This window comes from Octodon degus, unplaced genomic scaffold, assembly GCF_000260255.1.
Source record: "Octodon degus isolate 3935 unplaced genomic scaffold, OctDeg1.0 scaffold00070, whole genome shotgun sequence".
Taxonomy (NCBI): Eukaryota; Metazoa; Chordata; class Mammalia; order Rodentia; family Octodontidae; genus Octodon; species Octodon degus.
Window position 1 is genome coordinate 11,631,246 of NW_004524646.1, and position 13,382 is coordinate 11,644,627.

The 13,382-nt window shown below is 51.0% G+C and overlaps 1 protein-coding gene across 4 annotated transcripts in view; it reads left to right on the plus strand.

The window, feature by feature from the left end:
* Eml1 (echinoderm microtubule associated protein like 1) overlaps positions 1–13,382 on the plus strand; it is a 161,968-nt gene that overhangs the window by 111,380 nt on the left and 37,206 nt on the right. For 2 of the 4 annotated variants that reach the window (XM_004635187.2, XM_023719619.1), the window contains exons 5-7: positions 10,305–10,333; positions 11,178–11,234; positions 13,165–13,294. In XM_004635187.2, the coding sequence (XP_004635244.2) occupies positions 10,305–10,333; positions 11,178–11,234; positions 13,165–13,294 (216 nt within the window). The remainder of the gene's footprint in view (positions 1–10,304; positions 10,334–11,177; positions 11,235–13,164; positions 13,295–13,382) is intronic. The other 2 variants (XM_004635188.3, XM_004635189.3) reach the window with 1 other exon arrangement.

Genomic DNA, 13,382 nt, shown 5'->3' on the forward strand with positions numbered 1-13,382 from the left:
GGCCCTCACCCTGCCCCTCACCAGAGAGCTCCCTAGCGCGCGGCATTGCTCCAGGGTTGCATCACACGTACAGGGTGTGCTCAGTTGGTGGCTGTAGACAGCGCCGAAAGGGCCCACAGAGCTGGGGTTGGCAGCCTCTCCCGGCCTGGCCCCCCACAAGTGCCTTGTGAATACCCAGGATGGGGCATTTGATTCCCTTGAATTTTACTGTCTTAGCCACTTTCTTGCTTAAGAGGACAGCTGCGACTTAAAGACGGACAGGCTTCATTTAGGACAGTTTATTGAGGTTTTGCTCCATAGTTGGAAGTCAGTCCCGTGAAGCCCCACAGTCCATCCCAGCCCAGAGGCTGCCAGTGAGTGCCCGGGGCTCTTGGAGAGCCTGTAGGTACAAACATAGCCCTGACTCCAGGAAGCCGCCAGCTCGGTGCCGACGTTACAGAGTCTCACAGTGGGCAAGCATCCAAAGGGAGACGCCCAGGGAGCACAGGCAGAGGCTGTGCGGGCACAGCCTGCCCCCCATAGCTCCCAGGTTATTCCTCGTACAAGAGGAAGGCGGCAGTGACACCGAGCGCTTCACCTCCACTCCAGCCTAACGCTTAAAACTGCATTTGTAGAAGCAGTACAGTCCTATGAGTACAGCCAGGTTTGTGCCATCCCAGGCTATGCCCAGCTGCTAGCGAGGGACATCACCAGCCGTGGTCCCCGAGTGCATGGGCCCCAGGGCCTGGCTAGAGCTGCAGACCTCTCGGGAGCTTGTCCACACCCAGTGCTGCCTGCTGATACCTGGAAGAAGAGGGTCCTGGCTGCACCTTCCAGCCTGGGGCGCTTTGGAGAAGCAGCGACCCACACGCAGCAGCGACCCACACGCAGCAGCGACCCACGCGCAGCAGCGACCCACGCGCAGCAGCGACCCACACGCAGCAGCGACCCACGCGCAGCAGCGACTCGCATGCACAGCGCTGTCTTGCATCAATCTAGAGTATTAGCTACAGAGCCCACAGCGCGTCATGCCCGGGTGTGGCTGCCACAAAAGACAGATTAGAAAAAGGCTCCCTTTACTCCGGAAACCCAGTTCCACACCAGCGCGTTGCTCGGTACTGTGTGCAGTGCACAGGCGTGCGCTGTGAGCAGGAGCCTGCGAAGTGGCCAACACTGGCATCTTCCCAAACACAATGATCTGTTCTAAAACAATTATACTTTTACTTCCTTAGAAACTATGTTCTTCCTAATAGTGTTAATCTTCTGGCTCCTGTATCTAATTTAACTGGGTTGGATGGTCCTTTTTGTGACCTGTCGGAATCACTTTGGGGCAGTACTGGGGGTTGAACCTAGGGTCTTCCCACTACAATGCATTCTTAACCCTTTTTTTTTTTTTTTTGGCAGAACCGGGGATTGAACTCAGATCCTTGCATTTGCCAGTCAAGCGCTTATCCTACTGAGCCATCTCCCCAGCCCCTTATTCTTAACCCTTTTGAAACTTTTTCCTTTTGAGGCAGGTTCTTACTAGGTTGTCCGGCCTGGACTCAAATGTGAAGTCCTCCTGCCTCAGCCTGCTAGAGTGCTGAGGTTCCAGGTGTGTGCCAGCCACCACTCTGGGCTGACATGCATAGTCGTACTCTGCACTTTACATTTAACTCTTTGAAGTACTTTGCTTGTAACAAGTGGCAGAATTTTAACAGAGTTTACTTACTGTTTGTATGAAAAAGCTTGCATTAAAAAAAAAAAGCAGTGTAGGGCCAGCCAGATAGCTCAGCAGATTAAAGCACCTGCAAGCAGATGCAGAGGCCGGGGTTCCATCCCCAGCCTGCCGTGCCAGCCCCGCCCCCAGGGCACACTGAGATGGCAGTTGAGACTGGGCGTGTGGCACGCCCCTGTAATCCCAGCTCTTGGGAGGCTGTAAACAGGCAGATCACTATGAGTTCGATCTAGTAGTGAGACCCTGAACACCCTGTAGATCCTTCCCTAAATACAACAATAACAACAAAAATAAAATAAAAAAGCAATATAGGGCAAAGTAGTATTTTACTTTATGTATTATTGATGGTAAATTAATTTTTCAGTGATTCATGTCATCATAAAGTACTTATTAAATATAAATAGGGAACCAGCATTAACATTCTAATAACATTCTTGTACAATGTACTCAGTATACTAATCTATAAAATATCTCTTTAATTTAAAAGAGTATTTTGTGTCTGAGAAAAATGGCTACTTGTTTAGAATACAATGTATGTCAGAGGTTGCTAGATTGATAAAATGTTTCAAGTATTAAACCCCATTGAAATAAGATCTTGCCTAAGTACAGAAGACAATATGTTTCCACATAAAGTTGGATGGGCTGATTTTGTTAGAGCAGGAGATGTTGTAGCCACCCACTAGCAACTTTGTTACAATCCCCGGCAAGGTAGAAGTGCTGCAGGTGGAAGCGTGTCCTTGGAGGCCACGCCCTTAGTGCTACACAACCTGAACACGGGTGCTGGGTGAGACACAGAAGTCAGGGACCACAGGGCTGGGCGCTTCCGAAAGCCACCTCCTGTTGGGGTACCCTTTTCCAGGACAGCCACTGGGGAGAGAGCGCCATGTGTAGTCCAGACAAAGACTGGGTGCTGCTGTGGTTTGGGTCCCCCCCCCCCCGCCGTGTGCATGTGCTGGAAGCAATGGTGTGATGTTTGCTATTAATTAGTTAATTAATTAATTTGTATTTAGTACAAAGTCTACAGGGTCTCACTGAACAGATCAGACTCATCGTGATCCTCCTGTTTTCAGCCTCCCAAGTGCTGGGATTACAGGCCTGTACCACCATGCTCATTCTCAATTGCCAGCTCAGCATGTCCCCAGGACAGGGCCGGTGTGGCATGTTGAAGATCAAAGGCCAGCCACTGTGCTCTGCCTAAGAAGGTGCTTTAGTCCGATGAGTATCTGGCTGGCCCTAATAAACTAATTTTTGAGACAGGGTGTTGGTGCATATTCCTGGTTGGCCTCAAACTCATGGTGATCCTCCTGCCTCAGCCTCGCCAGTGCCGGGATTACAGGTGTGGGCCGCCACACCCAGCCTGAGCTGTCATCTGAATCTTACGGTCCAGCCTTAGATTCAGGGATCCCCACCATCAGACCTCCCATCCTCTTCTAGGCCCCAGCATCTATCTCTCTTGCAGTCCCCGCTTTCCTCCAGCAAGATTTTCAAACTCTCTTTTTTATTTAATTGTAAGTAACTTGTTAGGGAATTCAGATGGGCAAAAAGAGGAAAGTCACCTGTGACCTCACCCCTTGGCGGCCTCGGAGCTCACCACCTCCTCTGCTTTATATCCAGGGTGCTGCCTGTATGCAGCGTGTGTTAGGACATCACAGCTGCTGTGCGAGTGGTGACCCGCTTCATGAGTGCTGTGTAAGCGCCTTTGGCATCAGCCTGTACCCCTCGCAGCGACTAGGGGGCGCACTGGGGAGGAGCACGTCCAGGAAGGGTGCTGGAGGTCGGGTGGGCCATCCAGCCCAGCATCTAAGACTGCCCAGCACATAGCAGGCCCGCAGGGGTCTTTACCCAAATTAGTGTAACAGGAGATGATGCTCTGTCCCGGTATGGTGGGGCTCGAGGCCAGCCTGAGCTGCAGAGCCAGACCCTGTCAAGGAAGAAAGAGGGCAGAGGGGGTGTGGGGGGGAGAGTAATGAAGGAGGAAGAGAGGAAGGGAGAGAGAGGAGAAGGAAACAAAAGTAGATGAGTGGCCCAGTGGCGCAGCACCTGCCTGGCAAGCGCAAAGTCCTGAGTTCCATTCCTAGTACCAAAAGAAGAAAAAAAGAATAGAGGGATGGAGCTCCGTAGCTGTAACCCACTCCAGTCTTTGCACAGCTCTGCTGCTTCTTGTTGCACGGCTGGAAATGATTAAACAAACCTCTCTCAGGCGTGGTGTGGGCCTGCCTGCTCCCCAAGCTAGCCCCACGCACTGCTGTCCCCACATGCATACCAGGCGGTGGTGTGTCCAGGTCTCGTGCCACCCCTGGTGGGACCTGCCTCTTCTTGGGGACACTCCCTCACCCCCTGTGTCTGTCCCTGTCCTTCCTCCAGGCTGCAAAGGAAGCGATTACACATTCTGTGATTTCTTTCACCTTGCACTCAGTAAACACCTGACTCACCTGCCACTCACCAGACTGCTGAGTGGCCCGCGGCAGCGCAGATCCTGGCCCCCGCCCCCAGCCCTGCAGGCCTGCTGTGTTCCTGGGGCAGAGACTCAGCCCAAACCCGTGGGGAAGGGCATCGCCGGAGAAGCAGCAGCCCAAGGGTTGAGGGCTGTGTGCGGAGGAGACCAGGGCTCCAATTTAGGTAGAGAAATGCAGGTCTAGCTGAGCTGAGCTGGCTAGCTAGCCTCACCAGGGGTCCCGAGGCAGCCACCGCCCTTGAGCGGCCGGGAGGATTTCCTGGGGGACAGGACACGGGTGTCCCTGGGGTCAGGGCAAGGTGGGGCCGCGTTTGGGCCACTCCGCACTTCCTTCAGGCTATGATGGGACTGTCCCTTTCTTGCCACACCTTCCCATCCCGAGTCTGAAGTGGGTGCCTTTCTGTTGGTAACTTTGTGGCCTCCAGCCCCCACATCCCTGTGCATCGCTGAGTTCCGAAACTGCACAGGGAGACGTGGTCGCGAGCGCGTAAAGAATTAGCGGCCCAGCGCCACCTACAGGCCGAGGAGTGCAACCCACCCCGGAGACGCACAAGCCCTGGGCGCAAAGCTGATCGCTGAACAGATTGTTTCGCGTTTCCAGCTCTGGGTCATTTACGTTGGAATGTATTTTAACATAGCTGGTGGTGCCATCCTGTAAGTTTAGTTTGCAACAGTAGGTGAGGAGCCCAGAAATATATATCTATAGGCTCTTGGTGCAATTAGAGGAAGGGGAAGTAGAATTAATTAATAACGTTTTGGGCCCTTTGCGACCCATTTCACGTATATACCTGCGGACACCTTTATCTACATAGATATGTAGATGTATAGGGAGAGAGAGCTATGTAGACATGCAGACATAGGTATATGCAGACAGATAGAGATAGCTATGTATAGAGTTAGATGTATAGATAGATCTAAATAGATCTTTCTATATATAGCAAGAGTTGACTTTTTAATTTTTAAAATTTCTGTTTGCGTTAGTACGTGTTTGCAGTGCGTAGCCCCCTTCCGCATGGGGTCCTGAATTCTTCTCGTCCCCCGTCTCTGGCTCACGCAGTCCTGCCAGTGCTCACTCCACACGGAAGCTCTGCTCCCATCGTCTAGGAAGAGGCTCGGACCGTGAGCAAAAGCACGAGCGCACCCCAGCGGACATCGAGCTACGATCCTCTGCAGTGCTAAGCTGGGGCTCCCTTAGGCCAGCAGTGTGTGGGAAGATGGGGTTTTGTCCCCAGTAACATCTGTAGTGACTCAGAAACACTTTTAATAGAGGGCTCCTAGCTGGGTGTGATGGCGCACACCTGTAATCCCAGCACTAGCGAGGCTGAGGCAGGAGGGTCACAGTGACTTCAAGGCTAGCCTGGGCCTGGTGAGCTCAGGGCCAACCTGAACTCATAGAGAGCCTGTCTCGTTCATCATAGTGATAATGTAATAATAATAAATGGTTTCTTTGACTTTATCTATAATAAAAAGCTGCATAAGGACACATTCTACAAGGAAGTCCTGCTGCTATGGTGGGATCTTCTGACTTTGGTTTTAATCCATGTCTCAAGTGCAGCTCAGCTTTAGTCTGAATAAGGCTGAGGAAGGGACATACCAGTCCTTGTCATGCACTCTGCCCCCTTCTGACTTCCTGGTCACCATCAGACACTCGTGTCTCTCCTGCCCAGGTCACTGAGGTGGCATTGTGTGTCCAGGACCTAGAGTACAGGATGATGTCCTGTACCCCTTCAGGGAAACACTTGGGCTGGTTCAGGGGCGGAGGTGCCAAAAACAGTCTCCTGCCGCCCCGCCTCCCAGGGACGCACCTCCCGGGCCTCCTAAGCGTGTGACCTCAGCGGAGGCACAGGGGCCACCTCCTGGGCACTGCCGCCTCACACTTGGGAGGGGGTTTGCTTGGGCCCGATGTCCAGCCTCCCCTGCATAGCTCCGGTCACAGCTCTGCAAACCTCAGAGGAGCTGGCCACCGCTGATGCCAGAGCAGCATGAGCCTGGCATTTTCCCTGGAGTGTTGGAGTTGGGGGCATCTTACGCCCCGTGGAAAGGAATGGGGACACCACCCCAAGCTTGTCCCCAGCACTGCTGGAAGTTACGGGGTTCTAGAAGGACTGTGTCCCAACTGCCAGGCCTGGGCATGGTCATGCCCTGCGGTAGCGAGATAGGTGACCCCTAGTCAGTTCCTGGGCTTGTGTTTGTGACTCCTCAGGAGGGCAGAAAAGCCAAGGTGAGTGCCCCTGTCTTTGTCTCCTAGAAAAGGTATGATGCGTGGGCAGAGAAAAGGGCTTGTGAAGCAAATATGCTATGTTCTTTTGGGGTTTTCAAGACAGGGCCTCACTATGTAGCCCAGGCCAGCCTCAAACTCACGGTGATCCTCCTGCCTCAGCCTCTTGAGAGCTGGGATTACAGGCATGTGCTACAGGCATAGAAAATTAGCTACTTTTCTTTATGAAAGTACACTTTTCTAAAATGTTAGCACACAGCACTAGTCCACAAAGTGATACAAAATTCAGATTTGAGGAACTAGAAGCACATTAGCACCCTGGGTTGCCTCTCTGGACCTTCAGGTGTTGACCTTCTTACTCTTCTTCTGACCTTCCAATAGAAATCATCCCCTCTTTCCCGAGAGGCTGTCAGTGTCAGAAGGCCTTGGGCTTCCGTGGGCCTTGGGGCTCAGGTTTCTCCATGAGTTTTTCCTTCGTCAGAGGAATGAGGTCTGTGATTTTTTTATTTTAATGAGAAAATAAAATAGCAATGAGACAGCTTCAAAACAGGTTAGTAGGACACTTACAATAATTAATACATTGCATATTGTTGTCTTCATAGTGGTTATTCATAGTACAAGATGTAGACATGATATCTTGTCTAAATAATGTTAGTACAAACCTTTCTTTTCATTGAACCAAAAGTAGCTGTATATCTATCCTATTTTATGTATATATATATACGTATTTTTTTCACTACAAAATGGTCCCTTATTTATATCCCCCTTTTTGTTTTGTTTTCTGAGAAATGCCTATTCTATTGCTATTAGAGAAGCTGTATTAGAAGTCTTTAAAGGACCTTTTAATACTTGATGCCAGGGCCAGGGAGATGGCTCAGTGGAATAAGTGTTTCTGTGGCAAGCGCAAGGGCCTGAGTTCAATCCCCGGTTCCGAAAAAAAAAAAAAAAAAAAACCTTGATGCCAGTTCAAATATTATGGTACTTGAATTCAGCAAAATAACCCAATGTAGTCCAATAATCCATAATAGTTGTGGGTTATCAGCAGAACTGGAAATTGTCAGAAGTTGACTTGAGCCTTTTATAGCTCAGCATATTAATATGGTATTACTTTTTATACCTCATGGTTATACTTTTCTGCTGGATGGTTAAGCCCAAGTTAAAGGAAGACCTATATAACTAAAAATCTAACTTTTGTATCTGACAAGGTCAGTCAGATCCCCTCAGGATTTACCCAGAAACCACATACAGCACCTTGTACATCTTTTGTCAGTGTCAGCCTTCTGTATGAGTCATGGCCATTGCTTGACCAATTTGCTGTCTATGAAAGCCTGAGAGATTTTCCTTAGGCACACTATACATCGTCGATCACTTTGCTCTGTGGCCCCATAATCTCCTTGATCAGAAAATCTGGGACAGCATTTAGTTATAGGATGTCACAGCAGAGGTTCTCTTATGTCCTGAATCCTCACTGACCTTAAAAGGCTAGGGACAAAATATTGGCAATCCTTGTAGCCCCTCTATTTCTCTAATTTTTGTCTGCAAACTTTAGTTGTTGACCCTCCAGAAGAGAAGCTTAATGATATCATCACCCTGTAGCAGAGGCCGATGGGCCTCGCATCACTATCTGAATATCAAACTCCTTAGACGAAACACGGAGCTGCTATTCTGAGGTCCACGATTTAGTTTTCCTTTTCTAGACAGTGTTCTGGACTGGGATCTCTGTGCTCATGGCTTTGGTGTCTTCCCACTTTGAGGATCGGTGTCATAATGAGGAAACGTAGTTTTCCGTCTTTTGATTCCCCGCCTGGCTCCCCCCGATCCCACGTCTGGGGTGAGAAATGCCGTGGCCTTCATGCTGTCTCATCATGTGGGTCTAGTAGCACAGATAAGTGACAGAGGGAGGGAACAGGAGCGACACACACACTGGGGAATTCACTGGACTACCCCATGCTGAACAAGCAAATGACAAGCTCCTCTCCAGAGGGACAGGCCAGCACCACACAGAGCATTGCAGGGTGGCAGGAAGAGAGGGCTGCTGCCCCCACGGATCCCATGCCCAATAGGAGAAACGAACTAAGGTGTTGCGACCACAGCCAGCAGTACAGCAGGCCGGGCCGGGGTGGGGCGGTCTCACAGTGGCTACTGTCCCCGAAGATGGACAGGAAGCAGAGTCTGATGTGGATGGCAGGCTCACAGAGCCACGGGGAGTCCACGAAGGGTGATACGGTCAGTGGTTATAAGGCCCAGACCAATGGCAGCAAACCTACAGCACACGTGCCACAGCGGGCCATTTGTTATCATTGAAAGCTCCGAAGGGTTCGCCACCCCTGGCCTAGGCCCCTAGGTGACGCTGGGCTTTTGCAGTGCAAGATTCTCAGTGAGCATAATTCAGCATTTAGAAAACTCATCCTGAGGCAGATTCAGCCTTTTAGCTTGAATAGAGCGCCAGCCACTTTACACATCTCAGCAAAGCAGCAGCCCCACTGTCTGCTCAGGGAAAGTTTTTTGTTGTATTCAAAGTCAAAAATGTGTAATCCCAGCACGCACTGAGGAGGCTGAGACGGGAGGATCACTATGCGTCTGAGCTGCATACTGAGGCCCTATATCCAATCAAAAAAGAAAATCAGGAAGAAGTAATATTTATGGGTCGATCGACTCAAGTGTTTTTGTTTTTTTAACTATGCAGGCGCATCCACGGTGCCTGAGCCTCTGGCGGCCTTCAAAGTGCAGTGGTGCGGAGCATGCGTCCTGGCTCCTGCCTGTTTTATCTGTCTTTGTTCTGTATCTTAAAGCACAGCAGGAAAGCTGGACATTTTGGGGAAACGATGCAGACTTTGGGGTCTGCTAGATCGGAGCCAAGCAGTGACCCATGTTCCCTGTTCCTCCCTGCTGTTCTTCTCAGGGTAACAGAACACCTGACGCTGGGTACTTGAGGAAGGACAGGTTTACCCCTGAAATCCCAACAGTCAGGAGGCTGAGGCAGGAGGATCACTACAAATCCAAGGCCAGCCTGGGCAACATAGTGAGCTCAAGGCCAGCTTGAACTAGATAGCAAGACCCTGCCTCAAAAAAGTAAATGGAAAACAGAAAATGAAAATAAAGATCTCTCTGTTTTTCACATAGTTGTGTGAGCAGCGAGCTTCCAGCACATAAACTCTGGGGTCAAACCATACCCAAACTGCAGTGGCACCCCATGCTGCTGGGACGGATGTCTTGGAAGTGGGGGTTACGCTGCGGCCCGGCCCTCCCTTGGCCTGTGGGGCCACAGCGTGGAATTCCCTTGCAGGCCACGTCTCCCCAGGAATGACTTCGATCCTTCAGAGGCACAGTCCTGAGCTTGGGCTAGATTCTCTGTTGCAGTGGTCTCAGCCTGCTCGGCAGGCAGCATGGCTGTCCTCATGCCCCCAAAGTCCCTTCCGTCCCAGCCGCCTCTCTTGCTCAAAACCCAGAAGCCAGATCTGAGTGTCTTCATCTATGAACTCATTCTTTAAATAAGTGAAGTCTGTTAGAAGGAAAGCACACCCTTTTACATTTGCACCTTGATGAGCCCAACATTTGCTGTCCCCACACTTACCTGCTCCCAGCAAAAGCGCAGCTTCGGTACCAACCGAGGGTCCCCATCTCTCCCACCTGCCTGTGGCACCGCTTCCACGTGCTCCTTTCAGAAGGAAGCTGAGCTTTGTTATCTCATTAACAGGTGCCACTTGGGACTATGGGGTGGACACGATCAAGAACCTGGGCCCAGGAAGTGGTGTCCGCGCCATGGCGCAGCCTTCCTTTGGCACATGGGAACCCTCCACGGAGTTGACTTGAAGGGCATTTGTCCCTACGAATTACTTCGGGCCATCGGAGGCTCCACCCTCAGCTTTGGGTGGGATTCCTGCCCATAGTGGTCTCAGCCTGCTTTAAAAATGGTCTTCGGTTTCTTTTCACAGCAAACCCAAGGAGCCCGTATTCAGCACAGGTAAGTGTGACTCCATTTTTATGTGGGTGTGCCCTGCTCGTGGGAGTGGCCTTCGTAAGTGGCCCTCAACTGGACCTCAACTGGGGCAGATAGGCAGCAGCTCTCCCAGGGGCACTGGACCTCGGGAAGCAGCTTTGATGTCTGCGCCACCAGAGTGGTAGCCTGTGGTGGGGGCATGCGTCAGGTAGCAGTCCTGAGCCCTTGCCTGCCGAGCCACAGCCGACCCAGGACCCGCCAGTAGGTGGGGTAATGGGCCGCCAGGCCCACCTGCTAGCATTTCCCAGCCGGAGACTTCTGTTGTCCTTTTATTCCATCCTTACTGTCAAGGCTGCATGACCCCCAGATGCGTTTCCCCAAGGGCAAGTTTCCTGTGCATCGAGTCGTGTAACTGTCTAAAAGTAGCTTCTGTTCCTCTGCCTCTGATTTCCTAGACTGCGGAAGAGCAGTCCCTACATACCTCGCCACAGATCTGTTTGAGGCATCCCTTATGATAAGATAGACATTGTTTTCTGGGAGTAGTAGGCCTACTTAAAGTATATGTAAAATGCAAAGAAAAATTTTTACAGATGTTCGACTAGTTAAATACATTCATGGAATTACTCATTTTTCTGTCCCTTTCCCCTTGATTCTAAAGGAAGACACATGGGTGGGTTTGTCTGTCTGCCTGTGCTGGTGGCCTTCGGGGCCTGTGGAGCTGGTCCCATGTGAATGCAGCATCAGGGCCCCCGAGTGTCTGACGGCACCACGGGGGACAGGTAGCACCCGGCCTGCCCTGGCAGGTGGGCTGGTGAGCCCTGAACAGGCAGGCCGGCCACTCCTGCAGCACCCTTGTCTCTCTGTCTAGCCCTTCTGTCCCTGTCTCCGAAATCCCAAGGGAAGCGCCGGGTGACGCACTGCAAAGGTAGGCAGCATTCCGAGCTTGAGCCCATAGCTCTCTGCCCCCTCCGTGCGGACGCGGTCCCTGGAACAAAGCACTTCCACTTGCCCTGTGTGTGGAGCCCCCTGGCATTTGCATGGCTGGGCTCTGACACGTGGCTATGATTTGGATCTGGATTGATTGTTGGCTGGTAGTAGGAATTGAAACCTGTGTAAAGCGGAAGAGAGCTATCGGGCGAGCCCTGAATGTCCCACGTTTGCCATGAGTCCTGCGCTGCCGCTGGCCTCTCCCTGCTAGTGCCTTTCCGGTGGGTGATGTGCTGTTCCCCTAATGCCTGAACAAAGCACTGCTCTCCTGGCTGCATTTGGATCTTAGATACAGCATCAAGGACTGGCCTAGTAATTTCAAACTGTGCCACCTGTAATCCTCAGTCAGGATTCTGAATCAGCACAGATGGTAACACCCGAGAGCAAATGCCTCAGAAGTGTTGAGCACACGCCCACCCTCCTGGGTGGCTCTGTGTCCACGGAAATGCCGTTATGTAACCTGCAACTGCTAACCCACATTCTGTGTGTGCTCGTGCAGCACTGATTCCTACTTCAGCGATGATGGGATCGCTTCTCCTGCACTCCCAGCTCTCTCTTTGCTCTGCTTGCCCTGCTGGGGGCTTCGCAGTGTTCCTTTTCTGTCACTGTACTGTGTGACCGGTGGAGGTTTGAGTGACAGCTCAGGGGAGGAAAGCGGTTTCAGGAATGAACAGCACCAGTGAGCAGAGGCTCTGAGGCAGGACAGGGTGTCAGGAAAGGGACACCTCTTTCGGGAGAGGAGGCCCCTGGAGGGAGGCCGTGGCAGCCGGGCAGTGGAAGGTCAGCGCCTGCACGCAGTAACATCAAAGCGGATGTTGTCCTGATTCATTTTTAAATAATACTGCATGTGGCATTGTTTGAAAACCTTAGGCCCCAGACTTGCAAGGCTGACCTGCAGTTCTGCTTACGGTACTGTCGTTATTTTGTGATATTTCCCACCACCAATTCCGTTCTGCAAGTGACTGCCCTGTGGGTCATGCAGACGTCTCAGGTCCCCACCACCCAGTTAAATGCCACCGAGGGTGAGTGCTTCAGCACGCAGGAGGCAGCGGTGTGGAACCCGAGCCGAACTCATCCGGAGTGCAGCGCTTTCCCTTGCTCTTGCAACACCCTGAGAACTCTGGTCCGAGCACCCCAAGTCATTTTTCCTAAGATCCAGAGGTTGTCCCAGCTCAACAAGTTAGCGGTTTTTAATTTGCCCCTATAACTTAATCAAAGCAAGAGTTATTTTAATATAAACATTGCCTCTAGAAGGCTCTGCCTCTCAATCTGTTTTCTCGAGCCTTCTGTTCTTCCGTGTTCCGTTCCTAGCTTGTCCTGGAGCCTTGTCCTTCTGATGCCTCTGGTGCTCTTCTGTCATTCTTGCTTTTGTCCCTTTTGGAAGAATCGCCCAACGTGAAAGACACACAAAGATTTTACATTTCTACGAAACAAACCAATGGGAATATTGAAAGCTTCTTCACAAATTTTGAGATAACATATACAGTCAAGGTTTCTAAACATGAGGGGGACTTTTTGCATTAATTGTGATTTTTGGTGTGGTCCATTTTCCTTTCCTGGTGACAGAGTGTGAGTACTGAGATCTCACAGGAAGTGTTCGTCAGTGCGTGGCTCCTTCCTCCCTCTTACAATTTCTCATGCATTTCGCGAATGTAAGTCAGTAGGATTCCCAGAGCAAGCGCCACCCAGGTCCTTGTTTCAAGGCATTTAATCTTACAGCCAACGACTTATTTTCCCCTGAGGCCCTGGGCAGCAATGACATAGGGCAAAACTTTCACTTTTGCGTTGCCAGGCTAGAGAGGAATAACATCGGTCTCCTGGCATCCTGAGCACTGGGGGTCTTGCTGACATCTTTGTTCTTTTTGTAGAAGAAGGATATGTCAAAATGTTTCTTCGTGGACGCCCTGTTACCATGTACATGCCCAAAGAGCAAGTGGATTCTTACAATTTGGAGGCAAAAGTAGAACTACCAACCAAGAGGCTTAAGCTGGAATGGGTGTATCCTTTATTTAAGTGACCGGGCCTCACACCAAGGTAGCTGCTGATGAATGCTTGAACTTGCAAAATTTCATAAAGTCCTTAAGGT